The sequence below is a fragment of the Equus asinus genome, chromosome 1 (genome assembly GCF_041296235.1).
Source record: "Equus asinus isolate D_3611 breed Donkey chromosome 1, EquAss-T2T_v2, whole genome shotgun sequence".
In the NCBI taxonomy this organism is placed as follows: domain Eukaryota; kingdom Metazoa; phylum Chordata; class Mammalia; order Perissodactyla; family Equidae; genus Equus; species Equus asinus.
Window position 1 is genome coordinate 165,172,446 of NC_091790.1, and position 27,087 is coordinate 165,199,532.

Here is a 27,087-nt window from a genome sequence, read left to right on the forward strand (position 1 = left end):
TTTAGTTCTTTTGGACTGTCTCCAAGATTTAGTAATTCTCATGAAATCACATTCCCCCATCCCCCAAGGGAAAATCTATTTCCTAAAATTGCATGGGAAATACGATTTTTTTTTAAGAAGAAATTTTTGATATGATTCAATTGATGTGCAGTGGCTTTGGTCCATTTCTTGTTTGTCACAAGGGATGGGAGTTCAAAATTTTTAATTCCTGTGTATAAAAATATGCCTTTGAATAGTTTCTCAGCTTAGCTGTTTTTGAGAAATGGAACAGTGTTTTTGCCCATTGATATGTGCTGCAATGGATTAGGTGAAAGAAAATGACATTGAATTTTGTGTAGAGAGTTCCAAATCCCCTGCTCACTACAGACTGAAATTCCAGGCAGTCTAATAGATGAATCAAGGCCTTTCTAGCTTATCTGGGTAATCCTTCGATTCGTTTTTTAAAGGAATCCTGTTTTTAGAATATTTATAAATTGGTCTAACTGTATTTTCAGTACTCCCCACCTCACCCCACTAAGTGTCATCACTGAACACAGGGCTAATTTATGATTTCAGCTACTGTTGCTCTGTTTTCTTTGTTTAGTAGTTGTTAATTGCAGTTAAAATTAAAAACTGACTTGGAACTTGAATTTTAAAGTAGTGTTTTTACCCTTTTGAATGTTGATTGACACTTAAAAAAATCAATGTCACTCAGTGAGTTTTTATATAGAATTTTTTTCTCTTAGAAATATATTATAAATATTTATCATTTGCTCTGTAGTCGTTTTGTTTATTTTGCTGTAGGCTTTGAGGTTAAATAGTCTTTTCTGTCTAATGTGAGTTTATCTTCTAGAAATTCTATAAAGGACTTTCCATTGTTTAAAAACAATATTTAAAAACTAAGTTTGTTGGAAAAGATGACCTGAAATAAAACTAAATGGACAGAGGAAAAATTTCAAAGAGAATGTAATCTACATGTGAACTAAATGTTGCCTGCTGTTGACATTTTGTAAGCTTCTGAAATTTGTATTCTGGTTTAAAATGACAGGAGGTTTTTATGAGGGCTTTTTATAGAGGTTTTACCTTTTTTTTCTAAAGCTTAATTTTTTTTTTCATTTTGTGAAGATTGGCCCTGAGCTAACATCTTGCCACTCGTCTTCCTTTTTTTTTTTTTTTTTTCCCTTTTCCAAAGCCCCAGTTCATAGTTGTATATCCTAGTTGTAGGTCATTCTAGTTCTTCTATTTGGGATCCTGCCACAGCATGGCTTGATGAGCGGTGTGTAGGTCTGTGCCCAGGATCCAAACTGGCAAACCCCAGGCGACCAAAGTGGAGTGTGCAAACTCAACCACTTGGCCACAGGGCCGGCCCCTCTAAAGTTTAATTTTTAAACTAATTTAAATGTTCTTCAGCCCTGTTGTTTTATATTTAAGAAGTTGACTTTCCCAGTTTACTTGTCATGGTTATTTTTAAGTGTCTTTCTCTTTAAAAGTTGAAACAGTATAATAAATATTCAGCAAGTGTTGTTTTACTATTAAGGGTAAAATCTTGTTAACTTGGATTTTTATTTTTATATTAAATGCTCTTAAGATTTATTAAAATTTTAGGTTAACTGAACTCTTCTCTGTCACTGGCTTAATGAGGTGCTGGTGGTACTCACTTAAATTTGTCATGAGTCTGATCTGGAAAGTGAACGTAAAAGTTTACAAATTTGAGATTGTTTGGGCCATACCTTTTATATTTAGTGTTGTTTGTAATGACTGGTGAAGGAAAACTTAAATTTTTCCAAAGATGGACAGATTCTTTCAGTTAGCACTAATGAGATAAGGGCACTGTTTACAGATAATATAGTGTTATTCCAGCCACACACCCTTTTCTGTAGTATTCACTATTCTCTGAATGTGAATATGAAATTCCAAAGGATTCAAGCTAAGGAGAATTAGAATAAGAGGTAGCTATCTTAATTCTCCATATCCCACCTCCTTACCCCTCCCTATCTTTCTGCGAGTCTGTGTCACTACGACAAAGAGATAGGGTATTATTTGTTAGTGAAAAGGCATACTTCATTAGTCTCTAGGCCCCAATGCCCCCAATTTTATATATAAACTATAGTACTTTAGGAGAACCCTAATAGGGGCTTTCTCTTTATTTTAAGATGTTAATCAATAAAATTCATAACAAAATTAGACTTTTATTCCATTTTTTCTCATCGTTTTATAAAAGTTAAAGAATACTAGTTTGGAATGATATTTATATGCAAGTTATTCACATTATCTTCATTTATTTTTGTAGTATATTAATTTTTAGTCTACAGTGTATTCTAGATATGAGGAATTTCTTTGGTTTTCATTTAGAATTACTCAGGGATGTAAGGAAAATCACAGCAGCTTACTTTTTGGTCAACAGATACTTGGGCTCCTTCTCAGGTGTTGACATCGTCCTGGTGTTGGAGATATAGATGAATGAATGGACGCCCTTGCTCTTAAGGATCTTCTAGTGAGATGATGGGAAAACAAATACATGAGTAGGCAGTTTCTGTACAGAAGATTAACTGTTATAACCGTTTAGAAAGGTTAGAGAAGGATTCCCAGAGGAAATGAGAATTGTAAGCCAAGTCCTAAAGGACAAATAAGAATTAGGCAGGCCAAGTTGAAGGGGGTTGGGAGTGGAGCGTGTTCCAGGCAGAGACTGTAGCCTATGGCCAGAGGGCAAAGTATGGTGCTTTCAAGGAATTGTGAGAAGTTCAAAAAGGCTACCACTTTGGAAGTAGGGGGTGGCAAAAGATGCTAAGGGATGCTAACAGATGAGGACATCTAGAGAGGCTGTGTCTTCACAGGTTTTGTAGGCCACGCTAGCTAAGGAATCTGGCCTTTAGTGAGGTTTTCAGTCCAGGAATGACTCAATCAGATTCACATTTTAGAAAGACCATTCTGACTGCATTGTGCATGGTTTAGAGGGAAACAAGATAGATTCTTTTAATTATTCATACCAAAGGTCTTGGTAGCCTGAACCAAAGTAATGTAAATGAAGACAAGTATATACATACATTTATTTGTTCAGCAGGTCCTGGTGAATCTTTGGAAGTGAGAATTAGAAGAGGGAGGAATCCTGGGTTTCAGGCTTGAGTAATTGGGTGGATTGTAGTGCCGTTCATTGACATAGAAAGCACAGAAGGGAAGGGAAGATTTAGAGGTTCAGATGAGCTTTTGATTTTGAGGAGCCAAAATGGGGTGTCCAAGTAGTATTTCCACTGGTTAAACACAAGTCTGGAACATAAGAGTGAGATCTGGGCCGGGGTGAAGATTTGGGAGTCATTGACCCATAGAGGATAATAGAAGTCATTGTAGTCGATGATAAGCATACAAAATGTAGAGTAAGAAGAGAAGAGGGCCTAGTAGAGAATTCTGAGGAACACACCCCTTAAGGGACCAGCTTAAAAAGAGGATCCTGAGAAGTACCCTAAGGGTACAGCTTGTAGAGGAATAACATCAAATGCTGCATAATGAGCAAATTTAAAAGTAATGGTAAACACCATGGTATTTATGAGTTAGCTGCCGCTAATTATAATTAGCAGCATGAAAGTATGTGATGACCTTCTTGAAGGTATAGTGGCAAAGTGGAGGCAGCAGCCAGATTGTAATAGGTGAAAGTTCTGATGAAGAAGATTCTCTTTTGAGCCTCTTCTCTGAGAAATATAATTGATAGTAAGAACTGAGTGGTCAGCCCTGGTGGTCTAGTGGTTTTATTATTTTGGGACTCTCACCACCATGGCCTGGTTCATTTCCTGGTCAGGAAACCACACCACCCATCTGTTGGTTGTCATACTGTTGTGGCTGCGTGTTGCTGTGATGCTAAAAGCTATGCCACTAGTATTTCAAATACCAGCAGGGTCACCCATGGTGGACAGATTTCAGCAGAGCTTCCAGACTAAGACCAGGAAGAAGGACCTGGCCACCCACTTCTTAAAAAATTGGCCATGAAAACCCTATGAATAGCAGCGGGAACATTGTCTGATATTGCGCCAGAAGGTGAGAGGATGGTGCAAAAAGGCTGGGCAGGGTTCCACTCTGCTATACACAGGGTTGCTAGGAGTCGGAATCAACTCAGTGGCACTAACAAAAGCAAGAACTGAATGTGGGGTTTAAAGAGGACTACCATTTTTCATTTAAAAACAAAACAAAGATTTCCCAAATTTTGAGTAATACATATAGAGGCTGTTCTAGGAAAGCCTATCAGGAGCCTTTCCAGTTTTTCTAATTCCTCTTTAGGGCAAAAACTATGACCAGGGTGTTCAAGGGCAGGAGTCAAAGCCTTCTTAGCCACTCCAATGCTTCTTGAAGTCCTGTTCTACCTAACTGTTGCTGGCCCAATACATGTTATCTTCAGAGAGTGTTTCTGATAAGTAAGTAAAGTTGTTCCAGTGTGTTTAATTTAGCATTGGGGGTGTGAAGAATCTGTCTCCCAAATTGATCAATTTAATCATGTTAAATATTATGTATTTCAGACTTAAACCATTGGATATTGAGTTTATGAAGCGTTTGCATGAAAAAGTGAATATCATCCCACTTATTGCCAAAGCAGACACACTCACACCGGAGGAGTGCCAACAGTTTAAAAAACAGGTGAGCAGAATGAGCTTCAACTCTTGGATTTCCCATACCATTCATGTAATTTGCAGTTTTTCATATTTTCAATATAATGTGTTACAGTGCATTTCTCTTGCTACTTTACTGTATGGTCATTTATACTGTATTAAAAATAACTCTTGAAAATAATCTTCTGCTTTATTATTTTATCTTTTCTCCTCACAGCTCTTATCCGTTATCATAGAGCCCTTATCCTTTGTCAATTTAAATAAGGCTATTTTAGATGTTTCTGCATAGCCTCCATCACCGCCCCTCCCCAAATCATTTAGAATTATTTTCTTAGACTGAATTTCTGAGAAGAGGATTACTGTTTCAAAGGGTGTGATTATATTATTGTTCTTTATTCTTTCTCCCCATTTTGTCATGATGCTTTCTCAATAAAACAATCAGATTTCTTCTGCAGTGGATGTATTTGTTTCAGTGCCTTGCCAGCATTATTTGTCATTTTTATTTTTAAAACTTTTTTGGAATAAAGTGGAACCTAATCATTTCTTTAACTTTTGATTTAATTTTGCAGAAAGGCTCAACACTTTTTAAAGCAGGGGTTTATTTTTTCCTCATTGTTGTGTGGTTTGTTATATATTACATTTAGTGAAATACAGGGCCAATTTCTGAAACTACTCCCCTATTCTAGTAGCCTGTTTTTTATTTTAGGCCAATGTTATATAAATATATTTTTTTAATTTTTAGTGAATTTATGATAGTTTACAATCTTGTGAAATTTCAGTTGTACGTTATTGTCAGTCGTGTTGTAGGTGCACCTCTTCACCCTTTGTGCCCACCCCTCACCCCCGCTTTCCCCTGGTAGCCACTAATCTGTTCTCTTTGTCCACATGTTTAAATTCCTCATATGAGTGGAGTCATAACAGAGATTGTCCTTCTCTATCTGGCTTATTTCACTTAACATATTTCCCTCAAGGTCCATCCATGTTGTGAATGGGGCGATTTTATTCTTTTTTTTATGGCTGAGTAGTATTCCATTGTGTGTGTGTGTATATACATATATATATGTATATACACACACACACATACCATATCCTCTTTATCCAGTCATCAGTTGATGGGCACTTAGGTTGCTGCCACGTCTTGACTATTATAAATAGTCTTGACTGCAATGAACATAGGGGTGCATGGGACTTTTGAAATTGCTGACTTCAAGTTCTTTGGATAGATATCCAGTAGTGGGATGGCTGGGTCATATGGTATTTCTGTTTTTAATTTTTTGAGAAATCTCCATACTGTTTGCCATAGTGGCTGCACCAGTTTGTACTCCCACCAGCAGTGTGTGAGGGATCCTTTTTCTCCACAACCTCTCCAACACTTGTTACTTTTTGTTTTGGTTATTTTTGCCATTCTAATGGGTATAAGGTGCTTAGTGTAGTTTTGATTTGCATTTCCCTGATGATCAGTGATGATGAACATCTTTTCATGTGCCTATTGGCCATCCGTAAATCTTCTTTGGAGAAATGTCTGTTCATGTCTCCTGCCCATTTTTTAATCAGGTTGTTTGATTTTTTGTTGTTGAGTTGTGTGAGTTCTTTGTATATTATGGAGATTAGCCCTTTGTCAGATACATGACTTGCAAATATTTTTTCCCAGTTAGTGGGTTGTTTTTGTGTTTCAATCCTGTTTTCCCTTGCCTTAAAGAAGCTCTTTAGTTTGATGAGGTCCCATTTGTTTATTCTTTCTGTTGTTTCCCTTCTCTGAGAAGACATGGTGTCTGAAAAGATCCTTTTAATACTGATGTCAAAGAGTGTACTGCCTACATTTTCCTGTAGAAGCCTTATGGTTTCAGGTCTTACCTTTAGGCCTTTGATCCATTTAGAGTTTATTTTGGTGAATGGTGAAAGAGAATGGTCAATTTTCATCCTTTTACATGTGGCTGTCCAGACTTCCCAGCACCATTTGTTGAAAAGACTTTCTTTTCTCCATTGTATGCCCTCAGCTCCTTTGTCAAAGATTAGCTGTCCATAGATGTGTGGTTTTATTTCTGGGCTTTCAATTCTGTTCCATTGATCTGTGCACCTGTTTTTGTACCAGTACCATGCTGTTTTGATTACTGTAGCTTTGTAGTATGTTTTGAAGTCAGGGATTGTGATGCCTCCGGCTTTGTTCTTTTTTCTCAGGATTGCTTTAGCAATTCAGGGTCTCTTGTTACCCCATATGAATTTTAGGATTCTTTGTTCTATTTCTGTAAAGAATGTCGTTGGGATTCTGATTGGGATTGGGTTGAATCTGTAGATTGCTTTAGGTAGTATGGACATTTTAACTATGTTTATTCTTCCAATCCATGTGCATGGAATGTCTTTCCATCTCTTTATGTCCTCATCCATTTCTTTCAGGAAAGCCTTGTAGTTTTTGTTGTATAGGTCCTTCACTTCCTTAGTTAAACTCACCCCGAGGTATTTTATTCTTTTTGTTGCAATTGTGAATGGTATTCTGTTCCTGAGTTCTTTTTCTGTTAGTTCATTATTAGAGCATAGAAGTGCTGCTGATTTATGTAAGTTGATTCTGTATCCTGCAACTTTGCTGTAGTTGTTGATTACTTCTAAAAGTTTTCCAATCGATTCTTTGGGGTTTTCTATATACAAGATCATGTCGTCTGCAAACAGCAAGAGTTTCATTTCTTCCCTCCCTATTTGGATTCCTTTTATTCCTTTCTCTTGCCTGATTGCTCTGGCCAAAACTTCCAGTACTATGTTGAATAAGAGTGGTGATAGGGCATCCTTGTCTCGATCCTGTTTTCAGGGGCATGACACTCAGTTTTTGCCCATTGAGTATGATGTTGGCTGTGGGTTTGTCATATATGGCCTTTATTATGTTGAGGTAATTTCCTTGTATCCCCGTTTTGTTCAGAGTATCATAAATGGCTTTTGGATCTTGTCAAATGCTTTTTCTGCATCTATTGAGATGATCATGTGGTTTTTATTCCTCAGTTTGTTGATGTGGTGTATCACGTTGATTGATTTGCAGATGTTGAACCATCCCTGTGTCCCTGGTATGAATCCCACTTGATCATGATGTATGGTCCTTTTGATGAATTGCTGAATTTGAGTTGCCAAAATTTTGTTGAGAATTTTTGCATCTATGTTCATCAGTGATATTGGCCTGTAGTTCTCCTTTTTCATGCTATCCTTGTCAGACTTTGGTATCAGCATGATGTTGGCTTCGTAGAATGTGTTAGGAAGTGTTCCATCCTCCCTAATTTTCTGGAATAGCTTGGAAAGTATAGGTATTAAATCCTGTTTGAAAGTTTGGTAGAATTCCCCAAGAAAGCCATCTGGTCCTTGGATTTTATTCTTTGGGATGCTTTGATTGCTGTTCCAGTTTCCTTCCTTGTCAGTCTGTTCAGACTGTCTGCTTCTTCTTGACTTAGCTTTGGGAGATTGTAAGAGTCTAAGAATTTATCCATTTCCTCTAGGTTATCCATTTTGTTGGCGTATAGTTTTTCGTAGTATTCCTTTATAATCCATTGTATTTCTGTGGAGTCTGTTGTTATTTCTCCTCTTGCATTTCTGATTTTGTTTATTTGAGCTTTCTCTCTTTTTTTCTGTGTAAGACTGGTTAGGGGGTTTGTCAATTTTATTTATCTTTTCAAAGAACCAGCTCTTTGTTTCATTGATCCTTTCTACTGCCTTTTTTGTTTCAATAGCATTTATTTGTGCTCTGATTTTTATTTCTCTCCTTCTGCTGCCTTTGGGCTTTGTTTGTTCTTCTTTCTCTAATTCAGTTAGGTGTAATTTGAGGTTGCTTATTTGGGATTTTTCTTGTTTGTTAATGTCTGCATGTTTGCGATGAATTTCCCTCTTAATACAGCTTTTGCTATATCCCATATGAGTTAGTATGGCATGTTATCATTTTCATTTGTCTCCAGATATTTTTTGATTTCTTCTTTAATTTCTTCAATGATCCATTGCTTGTTCAGTAGCATATTGTTTAGTCTCCACATCTTTGTCTCTTTCTCAGCTTTTTTCTTATTAATTAATTTCTATCTTTATAGCATTATGATCGGAGAAGATCTTGTTATTATTTCAATTTTTTTAAATTTGTAGAGGCTTGCCTTGTTTCCCAACATATGGTCTGTCCTTGAGAATGTTGCGTGTGTACTTGAGAAGAATGTATATCCTGCTGTTTTTGGATGGAGTGTTCTATATATGTCTATTAAGTCCAACTGTTTTAGCTTTTCATTTAATTCCACCATTTCCTTGTTGATTTTCTGTCTGGATGATCTGTCCATTGATGTGAGTGGGATGTTGAGGTCCCCTACTATTATTGTGTTATTTTTAATATCTTCTTTTAAGTTTGTTAATAGTTGCTTTATGAACTTTGGTTCTCCTGTGTTGGGTGCATAGATATTTATAAGTGTTATTTCTTCTTGATTTAGTGTCCCTTTGATCATTATATACTGACCATCTGTGTGTCTCTTTACCTGCCTTGTCTTGAAATCTACTTTGTTTGATATAAGTATTGCAACACCTGCTTTCTTTTGTTTGCCATTAGCTTGGATTATCGTCTTCCATCCCTGCACTCTGAGCCTGTGTTTGTTGTTGGAGCTGAGGTGTGTTTCCTGGAGACAACAGATGTCGGATCTTGTTCTTTAATCCATCTTGCCACTCTGTGCCTTTTTATTTCTCCCTCAGATTGGAGAGTTCAATCCGTTTACATTGAGGGTGATTATTGATGCATGAGGGCTTAATGCTGTCATCCCGTCACTCGTTTTCCGGTTTTCCTGCATTACCTTTGTTTTTTGTCCTGTGTGTTTTTGGTCTACCCACTAACATCTGCAGTTTCTTATTTCCTTATTTATTTTTTGTGTCTCTGTTCTGTTTTTAGGTTTAGTAGCTATCCTGAAGTTTGTATTCAGAATCTCGTGTATAACATAGTCCATTTTCTGGTGGCCTCTTATTTCCTTAGCCTAAACTGATTCAGTCCCTTTCCTCCTTCCCTCCTAAGTTATTGTTGTCATCTCTTATTCCAACAAGTGATAAGATTGTCTTTGTTTTTGGTGTTTTCCTTTCCTTTATCCTAATGCTGTAGTTGTATATTTGCTATCCTATTCTGATTTTCTCTATTTGTCTCTTAGTGTGTGTTTTGTGACCCCATTCTCCTGTTTTTTATTTTTTCAGGTATGAGGGCCTTCTTGAGGAATTATTGTAGGGGGGGTGTCATGGCTAGAAAGTCCCTTAGCTTTTGTTTGGGAAAGATTTAATTTCTCCCTCAGATCTGAAGGGTATTTTTGCTGGATAGAGTATTCTTGGCTGAAGATTGTTATCTTTTAAAGTTTTGAATATGTCATTCCAATCTCCCCTAGATTGTAAGGTTTCTGCAGCAAAATTCGCTGAAAGTCTGATAGGGGTTCCTTTGTAGGTTTTCTTCTGCCTTGCTGCCCTGAGTATTCTTTCTTTGTCGTTCACTTTTGCTAGTTTTACTACTATATGCCTTGCAGTAGGTCTTTTTACATTGACATATCTAGGAGACCTGAATTCTTCCTCCACACACATTTCTCTCTCATTCCCTAGATTTGGGAAGTTGTCTGCTATTATTTCTTGGAGCACACTTTCTGCTCCATTCTCCTTTTCATTGCCCTCGGGAATACCAGTAATTCTTATATTACATTTCCTCATTGAGTCGGCTATTTCTCGGAGATTTTCTTCATTCCTTTTTATTCTTAGTTCTCTCTTTTCCTCTGTCTGGAGCCATTCACCCTGTCTATCTTTGGTTATGCTGATTTGCTTCTCTATGGCGTCCACACGGGCATTCAGGGATTCTGTATTATGTTTTATTTCTTCCATTGTATTTTTCATCTCTAGTATTTCTGATTGATTCTTCTTTATAATTTTAATCTCTTTTGTGAAGTAACTCCAGTACTCGTTGACTTGTTTCTCTATATTTTCCTTTATGTCATTGAGCTTTTTGATGATAGCCATTCTGAATTCATTGTCATTTAGTTTACGTATTTCTGAGTCTTCAGGGCATAACTCTGGGTGCTTATTTTCCTTTTGGTCTGGAGTTTTTATGAATCGTTTGATGCTAGAATGGTTTTTGCGCATAGTGCTATTATTCGGTTGCAGTTACAGCCTGTCGCCACTAGATGGGGGGGTGTTCAAGAGCCACATATTCTGAGCCCTCCACTTTCAGCCGAAATGGCAGCGCACAGTGCAGGTTGAAGGGGAGCATTTTCTCTTGTGCACAGACCCGGTTTCCCGATCAGCTCTCGTTATCTGCTCTCCTGGGGTCTTGGCTTGATGAGGTCACCCCATGAGAAAGCTTTCCCCTGTTAGAGGGCTTCTGTCTGTGCTGCACGGCCCTTCCCCGACTCCTTCCCTCAGGGAGCCTCCCATGGCAGCAATCCCAGTTTTTAGGGGAGGGAGTGAAGATCTCTCTTACCCACTCCAGCTCTTCCAAGGGGCCCTCCAGCCTCTCTGCCCTCTGTTGTTTGGCTGCTGTGGGTCTCCATGAATTCCTGTGCTATTAGGATATTTTTTGTTGGAATATGGTTGCTCCTTTTTGTTGTATGTCGGAGGGGAGAGTGTCCTGGGCAAGCTACCTCTGCCATGATGCTGATGTCACTCCCAGTGTTATATTTTTTAAGCCTCAGCTACTCTGTATAATATTTAAAAACAGATCTTAGAGTTAGTTAGCTTTTATTGTCCTTTTAGTCCCCTTTGTAACAAGACACTGTTTTTTTCATTTTTCAATATGAATTTTAGAATACCTTAAGCCTGTGACAAACACAAAAACTTGTTGAAATTTGGTTTGAAATTGTGTTAAATCCACATAAGTTTTGAGAATGTTTTTGTACATCATTTTTATTATATTTGGCATTTCTACCAGGAGTGTATGTTTCTGTATTTATTTTACATCAATTCACTCACATTTTTATTTTGTAATGTGCTGTTCCTAAGTTCAAATACTAATCATATAATACACTTCTCCCCTTCTATCTTGATTTGTATGTATCTTGATTTGGAATTGTACTAAGCACTTAGAGATAAAAAAGGTGAACAAGCAATGATCTCTGCTTCCAAATCAGTCACATTGTAGTGGTTGTACAATTTTGTTTTTTGTATTCTTTAAAAAAATGGTTCTTAATGAGGGGTGCTTACCAGAATCATCTAGAGAACTTTTTCAAAATGAGTCACTGGACATTCTCCCTACCAGTTGATTCTGTAGATTAAGATGGGGTTTTGGAATTGTTATTTTGAACATACTTACTCAGGCTATTTTAATATGCAACCTTTAAGAACCACTGATCTCGTGCCACAACTAGAAGGACCTGCAACTAAGATATACCACTATCTACCAGGGGAATTTGGGGAGTTAAAGCAGAAAAAAAAAGAGAGAACCTCTGATCTTAGAGCTAGCTATGAGTGTTTCCTTTTTTCTTCTACTCATGTTTGTGATACCTTATATTTATTCTTATGTCTTTTTCTGTGTAATTACATACCCCAATTGTAAAACATGTTTGGTCCTGTTTTTCTCATGGCAGTTTTCCTTCTACCGAGTATAGTAACCATGTAACACATTTTGTTTAGGATCCCTTTGCTGCTGCTGGGGACCCCTGCAGTAAGAATAGTGCTGAAAAACCAGTACAGGCAGGGAGCCAGTTCTAGGTATTAGCCATTGGTTTGTTGTGAGTTTGAATAGGGTTGGTTGTTGAACATTATTTGGATGTCTGTATTCTATTTAGAATTTGGACTGATTTGGGATAAGATAATTTGAACTAGGTCATTTGTGATGTTATTAATATGCTTTCTTTGTTCTGCATTCTCCTTATTAACTCCTTAGCTTCTTAATTTCCAGGGCATGTTTTCTCTTCGTGTGCTTGCTTCGTCTTATATCTGTTGCTCCTTGATTTGTGTGTATGCATATACACATGCAAGGATATTTTCTGGTCATTGTGCACATTTTTCTCCTGGAGCCAATACTGTACTTAGTTTTATTCACTTTTGCCAAATTCTACCAAAAATTTTAGGTGAGTTTTAAGCTCTCTTGATTCAGCTGAATAAAACAGTTGGTGAGAGTTATATCTAAAGAAAGAATCTCAGTCATTGTAAATAAATAACCTAAAGCCATTATAGTAAAAATCAACTAGAAAAAGCCTTTTCTGGAATCTTGCATCATTTTTAGAAGACTTTTGCTATTATAACCCTATGACTTTAACGCTTCTGAGGTAGTTGGATTTGGGGAATGATATTTATGTATCAACTTTATAGTTAAAAAACAATAAAAGACCAGCATAGTGCTTTGATTTTAGATTACAGTTTTGCATCATTGAAAAAACAGTAAAGGACCTAGAGCTGAGGACTTATTGGGATTTAAGAAGAGTATAATAAAAATAAAGCTAATGTACTAATTACATGTGGTGCTCTTTTGCTAACTTCCTCTTTCAATTTAGATAATGAAAGAAATCCAAGAACATAAAATTAAAATATATGAATTTCCAGAGACAGATGATGAAGAAGAAAATAAGCTTGTTAAAAAGATAAAGGTAGGTTTATTCTCATAATTTACTAAAATATTTTGGGGCCTTAACACCATAATATCCACTGGAAAGACCAAAAGTATCAGTGTTTTTAAGTAGTTTGCTTACAAAATGAATAGGGAGATTATTCAGTGTTGAATTCAACTTTGCAGTTAACTTTGTTGATTGACTATTATGTGTAATAGGTCATTGTATGAAATAGATGAATAACATTATTCTTGTCTTCGTGTGGTTTTCAATTAATTGGTTTCATATTATGTACTTTTCTCCCTTAAAAAAATGGGTAATGACAAGGGAGAAGATTTGTTCTTACACACTGTTATGCTTAATCTTTCTTTTAAGAGCCCAACAAAACTATGTGTTTTTTTTTGTCGTTTTGTAAAAACTAATGAAAAATCTATACCAACATAATTTTCTATATTTTTAATTTATAGTCTTTTCCTTACCCTGGACCTAAAACTGTTGTATTGATTATAATGGCATTATGTAAGCAAATAATTACCTTGGAGTGATGAAATTCTTATACCAGACCAATGAAGAATTTCTGAGATTTTATAAAATAGCCACATATTTTATATATTCTTATTTCTGGGAGCTACAAGAATTTTGAAAGCTTGTACTCTTGAATTAGTCTGGGTGAATACAAATCCAATCCCCTAGATCTGGAGTTCCAAAAGTAGAGTTTATCAAGTATAATACTCCCTGCTTCCAGGGCTGTTAGGCTTGGTTTGTGATCACCTAGGTAGGCCAGTCACAAGCCTCACGTTTTCCCTCTACCTGCTAATTATTTTTTACCCTTTTAAATTTTCCCAATATGAGACCACTTCGTTGTGGAATTCTTTTTAGCAAATAATTTGATCAGTGTGTGCCTTAGTATTCTTAAATTTTCAGAGAAAGCATAATTTTATTCATTGTTTACATTGGTGATAATACCATATAATGGCAATTTACTAGACAGTAATTGAATGGCCTGTAAAAGTGAATGCAGAAAACTGTCAAGGTAATTTTTTTTTGCTAATCTGTTGAGTAATATAAGTTCTTTATTCTTGAATTTGTGAGGACTACAAAGATGTATTTTTTACAAGAATACTTTGTTTTATAGGACCGTTTACCTCTTGCTGTGGTAGGTAGTAATACTATCATTGAAGTTAATGGCAAAAGGGTCAGAGGAAGGCAGTATCCTTGGGGTGTTGCTGAAGGTAAGATGTTCTTCAGTGAATGATTTTCTATAAAATCTCACAAATGTGATAAAGTATTTATAGTAAGTAGTATATGCATACTATATTGATATATTCTAGATTTTCAAAGATTGTTCTGAATTCAGTTTCATTTAGTCTCATTTCCTCATAAGTACATTCCAGTTTCTCAGACTTTATATCCTACTAAGTCAGGCAAGTATGCATTAAATTCTAACATTGTACTACTACTTGAGAAGTCTCTTGTGAGTGCCCCACCCTCCCACCTCCACTGCATCAAGTCTATTCCTGTTTTCTTGTTTGAAAACATACTTATAATGCAAAGGTTCTTTACCAAAGGTTGCTTCCAAGGGATCTAATAAACCTTCTGAAATTGAAAACAATTTTGGAGAAAAGGCCTCTCACTTTTATCTGAGTCTCACATGGGTCTAGGACTCTCAAGAATGGTTGAGAACAATTTTCATAAGCCCAGTTAAAACATTCACAATTTCCTTTCCTCAAAGATGAAAGTCACCTTTCTTGACATCACATCTTTAGAGTAAAAAGATTTCATTATTAAGAGAGCCTCTTCTAATTTTGTGAGGACTTTTAAATACCAATAAAATCTTAGTCATAGCATCAAACCTCAGCAGTCCTCTTGGCAATAGATGTGTTTCATCAAATTTGTGTTTATTATATTAGTTTTACCTAATATTTAATCATCTCTGTTATAGTAACTTGGAACCAAGATTGAGTCATGGTTGTTTTATCTATTTGTTAGTATTATTTTGAAAAATTCTGTAATCTTTAGCATATTTTCCCAAGTTATTGTCCTTATCATTGACTTTCCCTACCAATGACACTGTACTCGTCCCCAGCTCTCTCATACCCAGGTAACATTCAGTTACTGAGCTGAGGCGTTAGAACTCGTACAGCCCTTAGAAATATGTGCTGAAGAAATTGCTTCGTATCTCTAGTTTTAGGTTGTTCCCCGTCCCCCACACTCCCTCAAAAAGAGAGTGTTCCTATTAGTGATATATTTTTTTAAAAAATAAAGAACTTTAAAGTTCTAGGCTAACATTTTGATTTTGGTTTTCCTTTAAGAAAGTTTTTCTTAAGTGATTCTACCTTCACCTGTAACACTAAACTTTTAAAATGCATTTTATTATGGAATAAATATATTCTCTACCAATAAAGAGAAATACGCAATCTCCCTTCTCAAAATTTCAAAATTGTTTACTTCAGAGAATTCATTTGTTAGATTTATATATTTTATCACTGAGGATTAAACTACCCATAAAGTAATATTATAGCACACTTGTCTGGCATGCACTTAAGTACTGTGTTACAATGTTAAACCTTAGTGAAAAATTGATCTAATCTATCTGTGTATTCTCTCGTTGTTATCCCCACTTTCCTGTAAAATGTCCTTTGAAAAGACTGTGTTTAGTGGAAATAATGTGTGTGGTCTATTTTTTTTTATAGTTGAAAATGGTGAACATTGTGATTTTACAATTCTAAGAAATATGTTGATAAGGTAAGTGTGAGCAATGATGAAAATAATGTTTCTTCTTTCCCTAGAGTTGGACAGATTTGTTTTTGCCATCTATAAATGTAGCTAATTTAAATTGGTATGTTCATTCTAGCACTGAAGTAAGTACTGCATGGAGACTACATGGATTATTTCAGCAAGGTTTTGGAGTCATTAGCAAAAATGCAAAATAAGCTATGTGGCTAGACATATATAGGAAAATGAGTTTCTTTATCATTATACCTTGTGTTGTGGTTTAATACTGAAAGGTATGGAAAGTGGAAAGAAAAAGGCTTTTGCTCTTCTTTAATGTGAAAAGCTTGGAAAAAACTGTGGAAGGGAAGGCTAGATTTTGAGTCAAAAACAAGCTAGACTTTTAATGTTAAAAGATGCAAGGCCTGGTAGCTGGTGAGTGGAGCATTTTTTGTACTGGAACACAGTGAACAAAACCTGTCTTCCTCCCAGGCAAGAAAACATTACTCCTAAATTGTATCTTGTATACCTGATGAAAGAGAAGGAAAGCCTGTGAGAACAGGACATTGAGGTAATCTTGATTAGAGGACTAGGACTTGAATTAGAAAAGCAACAGCAGAGAGGAAATCATAATGAAAAAGTTTAATAGAACCAGAGACATTAATGGGCAAGGAATAGCAAGAGGATCAAAATGAACCTCAGTGTTTTCGTGTTGAGCCAGATTCCTTCCTCTTGCCACCTCACACCGTTTTCCCACTTCTCTCCTCTCTCATCTTGCTTGCTTCTCCAGATCCTCACTACATATTCTCTTCAACTTCCAGCTTTGGATGGCCATCTTAAGTTGATGTCTATTCATTTTCACACTACTATCCACTTTCCCAGTACTCAGGAGTCTCTTTAGCTTTGTGGAAGTAGTAACATGCATATTGATGATACTTGGAATAATGAAACAACAAGGTCATTCTTACAAGTGAGGGGGTAAATTTAAGTGAGTCAAATGGCTACCTCGAGATATACTAGCGATGAGAGTAAATTTTGAAATCAGAAAGATTGCCACGTAATTGGTTTTTCTCAAAGGATCTCATGACCAGATGTTTTGAGTAAGAAGTAGATGATAGGGTTGATTCAGCAGTTGGGGTTGCTAGGCCTCACACAGTGGGAGAAGAGCAAATGCACATGAAAGGGTGGTTATCTGGGTTTTGAGAATACAACACTTCAGGTTCCATTATGAAATAGTCTCTTTCTTTTCCTTTCTTCAGGTGTGACTTCAGAAGAACTAATAATCTCTTAATGACAGTATCTATGTAGAGAATGTTTCATAAATATTAATTGCTAGCACATTCCCCCTGATTTTATTCTTTTCCTCAATTTTAAATTTCCTATGCTGCTTGCCCAGTGCTTGACACAGTCATATTCTATAACTTTATTTTATTTTTTAAATATCAAATCATTAATTGCCTACATACCTAAAATACTATTGAAGGAAAGGCTAGTTACTGAGCCAGAAGCTAGACTTTGAGTGTTTGAAGGTTCTCAGCCTGGCAGCTGCTGAATGGGACTCACTAATATAGAAGCATTATAGAGCAAATGGACCATTCCTGCAGGAAGAGTTAGTACAGCAAAGCAGCGAGACAATCATACATGTATAAAAATAGAAAAAATTTTGAAGTTAGGTAATATATAAACAGATATGTGCTATGATATGGATACTTAGATATATTAAAGGAATTCAGAGTAAGTGGTACGTTACCACTGAGTGGGCCAGTTAGGAAAGGATTCATGGAAATAGATGTCTTAGCATGGATTAGGATAGATACCGTCATTGAATGATGTTTATTTGCGAGATTGGGAGTGATCCTGTTTAACATTTTTATCAATGAATAGGATGAAGACATTGGCTTTAGCTCCTTGAGGTAGATGGTTAGATGATTTTACTTAATGAAAAATTCATTTTTTTGTTAAATTTGCTGTACATGTTTGTTTTTCTTTCCTAAAGTGTAAATGTTCACTTACACTAGATGGTTTTACTTTTGTTTCTTATCACAATTTTTCACTTGTAATTTTTACATTTAATTGTGTAAAACATTCTTTAAAAGTATTAAAATTTGAAAATGAAAAGCTTAGGAATATTTTAATTTATTGCTTTTCCTTTTAAATTTGGAGTAGAGATGAGAAAGATGTACATTTAATGTAGCTCATGTCTTTAAGATAAAGGCACCTAGTGGATATTTAATAAATACTTGAAGGAAATATTAATACCAATATTCCAGATGTCTATAAATTCCAAGTAATTGAAATCTTGCAGGTTAAAGTTAGGAATACTGGTTGCTTCTAGGACCCAAGTTCAAAGAAGCGTCATTTTACTAATTAAGAGAACTCGCTGTTGTAGGCAAACCAAGGAAGACAATGGAAAGGAGGAAAACTTGATACAAATATTTTCAGGACATAGCGATAGAGCAGAAATCAGACAGAGAAGGAAAACAAAAGGCGAGAAAGAGTGCAATGATATCAGCAATGGTAAATGGAAAAGATAAATAAATTTCTGAAACCGTGGAGAAAAGTGTATTACTAATTATCTAATTATTTTAAGAGTGGAGGAATGGGTTGAATCTTAAAAGGATAAAGTAAAACACATTAAGTGGAAATAGAGACTTTTATATCCTAAAAAAAAAATCAGAACTAGGTAATCATAAAGATGTTTTAGTGAAAGGAAAGAACCTTCCATAATCTAAAACGTTAGATGTCATCAACAAAAATAATAAATCCACCTTATTTTTATTTTACATTTCTTGTATTTCAACTACTAAGTACTATAGCTGAGATCCTTTAATGATTTTTTTAATGGTGCAGTGATGAGGTGATATTTAAATTACAAAAAGATTGGGGTTTTTTTTTGGCATAGTTATTTGTTTTTATTATTCTCTACCTAGATAAAGTGGAACAGTAATTTATTCTAGAAAATCCACAGTGTTTGTCGTATCTCACCTTCAATATTTGGTTATCACTTTTTTTAAAGGGCCTGTTATTAGCTCTCCATAGTTAAATACAAATACAATAGAAAATACAAAAGGTGAAGGCATGTTTCTTGTAAAGGGGAGCTTACAATATATTTGAAGAGGTTATATGGTGTCACCTATAACAAATACTGGTACCAAAAAATGAGTTGACATCCAAGGAGAAAATTGTCATGAGTTAGAGTGGCTTGACTTCAAGGCTGGGAAAAGTGCTCCCAAAACAGTGGACCTCTTAAGTTTGGAGAGTCAGTGACAAATTCTCGTGAGCTATTCAGTCTCAACCACTGGATATGCTAGGAATAAGGAGCTGCCTGACTTGACTGAAGTGGAGAGGGGTAGAGCTTTAGGTGTAACTGTAGTGGCCATTGAAAGGATAAATTCATCAAGGGATGGAGTATAAAGGGAGATGAAACTTGTGGAAAACCCAGACTTAGGACTAGGAGGAGTAAACTATCAGAACTGCATGGAAATGCCAGATAGTAGGAGATGAATCAGGGTAATTAAACATCTCATTCTATTCACAAAGGTGAAAGTAATAGTGAATGTTTTTTGGATATAAGGAAGGATAAAAACAGAGTACACCTTTATGTTTGTCTCCCAGAAGGGAGTTTTGGTAAAATGGTGGAGATGAAAGATGGCAGGTGGCAGATGCAGGAATGGTGATGAGAAAAGGGAGGATCAAATGATACAGAGTACTGCCAAATAGTGTATATTCAAGAAAACTAGATTGGTAAAGGAAACCATAGAGAACCTCGGGGTGTCTTCAACATCTTGAATCATTAAGGAGTGATGTAATTGTCTCATGTCTTGTATAGTTTATCTCATGGGTTGATTTTATATGTGATACAAATGATATGAGCAAAAATTCAGTTATCTTAAATACCACATTCACTGGACAGTTTGAATAAACAGAAATTTAAATTAAAATTCCCCAGTTTGAATCCAACTTGATATGTCGTCTGAAGTGTCCCTATGTATTACCTTAGTAAAAACTCAAATGTTAATAATGCTAAAAGAAAAACAATTTCTTTTAGGTTTTATGAGCTTCAGTGGGAGTTAATCTCTCCCTTCTCTAGTAAGATAAAACATGTACTATAAAAGTAAATACTCTTCTGTAGAAAAGACATCCTTTAGTATCTGCTTTGAGGAATTTATGTCTCTTAAATTCTCATTTGGAACCTAAATTTCCATCGGTGTCAAGTTAGTACATTGTATCTTGCTCTGCCTTGAGAGTAAATGAAGACAGGTGAATACCATCTTCCTTAAAAGTAGTCTTTTGCTCATTTTAAGTCTGAGATTTTTGTTTTCATAAAATTTTGAATTTACATCAAAGCTCTTTTAATAAAACCAAACTCTTGATGTGTTATTTATTTATGACAGAACACACATGCAGGACTTGAAAGATGTCACTAATAATGTACACTATGAGAACTACCGAAGCAGAAAACTGGCAGCTGTGACTTACAATGGAGTAGATAATAACAAAAATAAAGGGCAGCTTACTAAGTAAGTATATATCGTTTCTTCCAGAAAAGGTATTCATTTTCATCAGATTCTTTCTGGCTACTCGATAGAAAATGGGGGTAATTTTCTTTATATGCAACAGTAGAAATTTGTGTTGTTAAACTCTGTTTTGGCAGTTGTATATTTTGCCTTTTAATTGTTGGGAAAGTGTTGTTTTATTACCTTGTTCCTTAAGTGGAAGAGCTGTGCATTCTCTTCTGGTCGTTTGCTATCATCTTTGTAATCTATACACCACACATTTACTAGATTCCCAATTAGAAATCAAACAGCTCCTCTAGCAAATTTGTTTGTTTGTTTTTGGTGAGGAAGGTTGGCCCTGAGCTACATCTGCTACCTGTCCTCCTCTTTTTGCTGAGGAAGATTGGCCATGAGCTAACATCTGTGCCTATCTTCCTCTATTTTGTATGTGGCACGCCTGCCACAGCATGGTTTGTTAAGCAGTGCATAGGTCTGTGCTCGGGATCCCAACCGGCGAACCCCAGGCCACCAAAGCGGAGCACACAAAACCAACCCGCTACACTGCCAGGCCGGCCCCTGTTTGGGTTATTTTGAGAGAAGAGTTACTACCAAGATCTCTTAACCTATTTTACTTTTAAGGTAAACACCCCACAGTCTCTTTAAGGAGACTAAACATAGATCTTCTCCCTTTTATTAAGTCTTTTTAAAATAAACCATTTTGTTAGCAGAATTTTCACTAACAAACAAACAACAGGACCAAACAAAAGGAATATTTAGATGAATATAGTCTTGGTTATCTTCTCTGTGTATTTCCAGGGAGTAGATCAGTAGGAGTTTGGGTTTCTTCTGTTGGTTGGTGGAGTGGTGTGAGTGACTCCCCAGTGTGGAGCTTCCCCTTTCTGAGCTAGTATCTCAAGCTGTGGTGGTTTTATGATGGGGTAGAGAAAAGAGATGTGTGAGGAGTCTGATGAGTTAGCTGGTATAGTTCTTGGTAACAATGTCTGTGCTCTATTTTTCCTTTTTGGAGGATTGTTGAAGATCATAAGTATCATGAAAACCATTTTAACAGTGTATGTACGTTTGTAGCCAGGTGTTTTCTACCGTTAGAGGATAATCCTAAAGATCATCTGTATAAATAATGAGAAAGGCAAGTTCTCAGAGTAGCAATAGTGTTTTATAGTGGCCAATATTCCTTATAATGGAAAAGAAAAATGTTCCTTTTTTCTTTTTAGTTAAGTCTCCACAGTAGCCCTAAGTTCCAGAAGAAATCACACAAAGCATTAACAGTCATTGGCAGAGTCGCAAGCAGTTCTCTTTTAAAACTGATCTTAGACCTAACTCTGTTTGTTTTCTTCTATATTTTCCTGATGATATTTAGGTCATAGCCTCTAATGTCTTTGTTAACTTTGAATTTCTCCTTATGCTATCAGCTTGCTTATTTGAAGAACTTTATTGATCAATTTCTAGGTTTTCTGGTTTCAAGGATCTCCTGAGAGTGATAGTTAAAAAGGTAAATTTCCGGGTTCAATCATTAGCAAGAGATCCTGATTTAGTAGATATGGGATGGGGCTTGAGGGTTTGTATTTTTAATAAGCACCATAGATGGTTCTGATACAGGTTGATTAGTAATGCATACTTTGTGAAACACTGACTTCTAGGAATTTACTACTTCTGTTTTAAAAGTTGATTTGGTTAATATTTCAAGAATTTTTCATATGTAAAATACAAGATTCTATTTGAGGTGAGGTTCAGTACATGAGAAAAAGGCAAGACTTTTTATCTCTTTTTAGCAAAATTTGTATGAAACAACTTTAGCACAGAAATTATAAGGATCCATCATAGTAAATATTGTTCATAAAATCCTAATCCATTTTAAATGCATTTCACTAGCTTATGGGCTTTTTAACTGTTTAAAAGAAAAGCATATGCAATTAAAGCCACGGATAATTTTATAATATGTTAAAGGGAAATGTATATCAGTGCATATTTTTCATTAAATGTATGCACTTAATGTTCGATTTTTTCTATTAAATATCTGTTCATATACTAAAAATAAGGGATTGTTTGCATATTTCAAATATAAGACTTTTAAAATAATGCTGTCGGGGTATTTCTGCTGTTGGTTGCAGATAAGATAATTCAGAGAAGAATAGTAAACTTCACAGTGTTGTTAAAAATTCTTCTGTACATACAGAATATAGTGTGAATTACTTGAGTTAAACTATAACCCGTATGAAAACATAAAAAGTAGGGTTCTATTGGAAATGTATTTTTTAATGAGATGAGTCATGTCCAGATTTTACCTATGAAAATAATTTAAAAAAGCTTCATACTGCTGAAAAGCAAATTGCCCCAGGAATTTGTATATTATTTTATGTTAATAGTAAGTAGAAAAATAAATATTTTTAAAGATTGAACCAACTGGGGAATAGCTCTAATTAGAGTAGATATTGATATGATTTGTTAAATTAGGTTTTTACTACTTGATTGAATAACACATACTGAATCTGAAAGAAGTCACATGGAAGTTTTATCCATTGGTTGTGTCTTATATTGTCTTGAAAATGTTAGCAATTTCAGAAAACATTCCAGTTGAATTTTTTTTAAAAAAATCAGTACCAGCAAATTATGGTGGTTTAGCTGATGTAAGGTGCTTTTTATAGCTAAGCACTCATCCATGAAAAGAATGGCTAATATTTAAATATGTGAAGTAAGGAAATATGAGTTTAGGCTTCTTATTGATGTTCTATTTGTATAGCTCTCATGGGACTCTTCCCTTCATAGCAGTGCATTCTTTGATAATGGTGGCAGAGAGAGCTTGAGGTTACAGGGAACTTGGGGTGGAAGAGGCAGAGCTGTTAAACAAAAATTGTCACTTCTCCAGCCATCTCCCTCTACTACATATCTGAACTCAGAGCATCCCAACACGGACCCAAACACCACATTTCCAACACCTAACAATCACACTTTGCCCTTAATAGCAACATGTTTAATACTGGGAGATACAGATACTCTATGGGTTTATGTTATAGTGCTTTAATTAATCCTTGAGGGAGACTTCTCTTTGTCACCTGGAGGTTTTCACACCTCTGGGTACACTTGGGACAGTGTACTTCAGGTAAGAAGGAATAGGTTTTTTGAAAGTGAGAGGTGGGCTATCTCTAAGTTGGAAATTTTCAGACAGATCACTTTAGGCAAGAGTAAAATTGAGGATCTGGAAATTGATTCTCTTAAAACTGCATAGGTTCAACTAACTCTTCAGAAGACTTCATACAGAGATCCCAGTTTGAAGACCACTGAACTAGACAGTCTCTTTGGTCCTTTAAAAAAAACGTGGAGGGCCTGGCACCGTGGCCAAGTGGTTAAGTTTGTGTACTCTGCTTCGCCAGCCCGGGGTTTTGCCTTGTCAGATCCTGGGCATGGACATGGCACTGCTCATCAAGCCATGCTGAGGCCGTGACCCACATAGCACAACCAGAAAGGACCTGCAACTAGAATGTACAAATACGTACTGGGGGGCTTTGGGGAGAAGAAGAAAGAAAAAAAAGATTGGCACCAGATGTTAACTCAGGGCCAATAAAAAAAAAAAGAGCTTGTTTATATATTTTTTAAAATGCGGACATTTTATTACTTTCTTTACTACTTTGTAGGTCTCTAAATAGCAACTGCTGGCAATTTGACAAAGAAATAAAATTGATAATAAGGTCGTTTATTCATCTGTTGATTGCTGATGGACATATGTTTTTTCATTGCCCTTAACAATATTTATACATATACATACATATATGAATCTATTCAAAATTTATAGTTATATTAACCTTTGGCAGCGTACACTCAACAAAGTGCTAATCACACTTTGGTTTTAGAATATAAGTTAATTTTTTTATGTTAGGCATTGAGTTGTAGATTAATTCATTTTATACTTATATTTAATTTTCTGAGTCAGTTTTGGACAGACTGTAGAGTGTACTAAACCATGAGTTAAAAATAAAAATACTGGATTTGTATGTCTGAAAATGTTCCTTTCTGTTAATGTTAATAATCCTAGAAAATTATGTTTTGGAAAGACTTAAGATTTGGACATCTCATTGTACACCGTAAACGTACATAACATTATATGTCAATTACATCTCAGTAAAGCTAGAAAAAAACCCCAAGATTTAGGTTATGTAGTTAAAATGTGAAAAATAGCTGAGTTTGTCTCATCAAGTACTAATTTGTTTCAAGGCCAGAGTCTGGAAAAGTGGGCACTATTCCTAGCAGCCATTCAGGTATTACTTGTTATCTGGCAAAGAAAAGATGGAGTCACCTATTTTAAGTACTTCTAAACCTTCAGGGATAGTTTTGTCTTGCTCACCCTGTCTGGAGGGTAAAGGGTGGTTGGAAGTGAACAGAAAAGGAAGTCAGGTTCCAGATCAAAGAAGATTCAACAAGAGGTTTTAAAGGCAAGGAGAGAAGAAATAGCCATATCCAGATTGTAGATCTCTTAAAGAAAAGAAGGTGATCCTCAATAAGAGGACGGCTGTCCTTTTTTGCTAAGCCTGCTTCTTAAAGTGTTACCTACTTCTTCCTTCCTTGGTTTTCCTTCTACCTTTTACTTAAAATCACATTCCATTGGTGACTCTTTTTCTGAACTGTTTTCTGTCATTGGTACCAGTTATGACAATTGATATCTTGCTCCAAATTGGGGCACACCCTTGTTACCTTTTTCCCCATATGTTAATTTATTTTTCTGATTTCTATAGCCTTTTCCATCTGTAGTCTTGGGACAACTTTATGGATAACTGATTCCTAGAAATGACTAAAATACAGGTTTCCAAACACTAAACCTTAGAATTTTTTTGCTACATGACAAAGTTTTCTTTGATCTAAAGAGAAAGATAATTTTCTGAAATTTTCCACAGTTTTTCCAAAATACTAAATTTATTCAGTTATCTCTTTTGTTCTTTGTTCAAATGTCCGTTCATGAAAATATAATGATGATAGAGTATTGTTTTGTTTATGTTTGGTTTTAACACTCTCACTTGGCAAAATAAAAGGTTGGCAACCGTTATTTCCCAAAATTTTTGGAAATTTTTATTGCTCTTTGGAATCCATTGAAACAAAATTCCTTTGGAAAATTTTGTATGAAAATTGCTATACATAGTGGCCTACCAACCATTGGAGCAAAAGTATGTAAATATACTTGCTTAATGTGTTCTTCAGGGAAAACCACACATAATTTAGATGAGATGTGGTTGTCTTCCATTACACTCAAAATGTGGGTCATATAACGCAACCACAATAGAACCTTACTAGGTCAGCCTTGTGTGGTCCCTTCCGTGATTCTCTTATTGGTCACATGAAAGGGTGAGTCATCTGGTGGCTTTCAGGAACTTTAACCCCTTAAAGAGGATCCCTAGAAGGACCTAATTTATATCTTTGAGGATTTAGTGTAATATTCCCATTATGTTATAGCCTTTTTTGATTTTTTAAATTTTTTTACTAGGCCTTTTTGTTTCTCTGACTGAGTTGCTTTAAATTTCTGTAACAAGTTTTAAGTTTATAAGTTTTAACGTATCTGTGTGTGTGAAGATTAGTTTCCCATTAAAAAGCAGGCAGGCAATGATATAATTTAAATTGGTTTTAATCTAATAAAATTAATCTAATAAATTAGCTGTCTAATAAGTCTTTTTGAAAAAACAGTGTGATGACAAAGAATGATCTTTTTATCCTGTGTTTTCTACATTGTAAGCACAATTTTATAGTACAGTTTTCTAAATATTAACTTTAATAAAGGTGACTAGAAGTGGCGTGCTAATTAATTTAAACATAAAAGAGATTAGAAAGTTCATTTTGGCTGGTGAGAGGCTTCAAAAAATCCATTTTAGATATGTGACTTTTTTTTTTTAAATAATACTGGAATATTAGTTTATTTGATCAGGAGTCAAGACTTTTTACAAGGCCGAAAATCTTAAAATATCTCAGATATGAAATACTACAAATTTCTTTTGAAAGTACACGTATTTAAATAGATTAAAAATTTGAGCGGGCTACCAGAAGGTGATTGCTCATTGTATTTATTTTCATAATGATTTGGTATAGTGATTACTAACAGAATTTTGGAAAAGAAATTAACTAGTTTTAACAGTTTTCTGTAAACTTTTGTTTTAGAGCACATACCTTAATTATTTAATCATGAAGTCTGTGAATTTGCCATTAATTGATGCTTTTACTGTGGTTTACTTTGTGTGCTAAGTCTCTGTATGTTTTGTTCCTTTAGATATGACACAATTAAAAGTGCGTAAGTGGTTGTTTTTCCAAACACATAAGCAGTTTCAGTATGTAGAGATTTTTAAATTTAAATTTTTGAATTTAAAAGCAAATCTCAGTGTTTCTCTACAGATTGTTTCTCTGCAGTGTTCTATTTTCCCCCAAGAGTTGCTTAAATAATAGCCTAGATGACAGTGTTTACTCTGGTGAGCTGGTAGCATTTTCATGTGCAAATTATACTATGAATTCTTTAAATTTACATGAATTACCTTTTTTCCCCCAAGGATAAAATTAAATGAGCATTTTGTGGATAGGTTATTATACTTAAGAATATACATTTAACTTTAAAATGACAATTCTGTCTAGATTCTAATTTATTTACTATATTTACAGTCTTGAATTATTTGTTTTCACATCACAACAGTATTATTGGATAATCTCAGTTGCTTCAACATATATATTCAATTATTTAAAACTGTCGATTCAAAAACAGTTAACTAGATTAGTTATTAGATTCTTTGACTTTTCTAGAGTCTAAAAAGGCTTTAGGGG

The 27,087-nt window shown here is 35.2% G+C and overlaps 1 protein-coding gene and 1 long non-coding RNA gene across 6 annotated transcripts in view; one reads left to right on the forward strand and one right to left on the reverse strand.

Moving 5' to 3' along the window:
* Positions 1–27,087, forward strand: part of SEPTIN7 (septin 7) — a 114,773-nt gene that overhangs the window by 78,735 nt on the left and 8,951 nt on the right. For all 4 annotated transcript variants that reach the window (XM_070511764.1, XM_070511767.1, XM_014840735.3 and 1 more), the window contains 5 exons: positions 4,482–4,599; positions 13,022–13,114; positions 14,211–14,307; positions 15,769–15,820; positions 20,182–20,307. In XM_070511764.1, the coding sequence (XP_070367865.1) occupies positions 4,482–4,599; positions 13,022–13,114; positions 14,211–14,307; positions 15,769–15,820; positions 20,182–20,307 (486 nt within the window). The remainder of the gene's footprint in view (positions 1–4,481; positions 4,600–13,021; positions 13,115–14,210; positions 14,308–15,768; positions 15,821–20,181; positions 20,308–27,087) is intronic.
* LOC123287916 (uncharacterized) overlaps positions 1–27,087 on the reverse strand; it is a 66,923-nt gene that overhangs the window by 5,014 nt on the left and 34,822 nt on the right. For both annotated transcript variants that reach the window (XR_011503888.1, XR_011503887.1), the window contains exon 2: positions 2,370–2,470. This is a non-coding gene — a long non-coding RNA (uncharacterized lncRNA). The remainder of the gene's footprint in view (positions 1–2,369; positions 2,471–27,087) is intronic.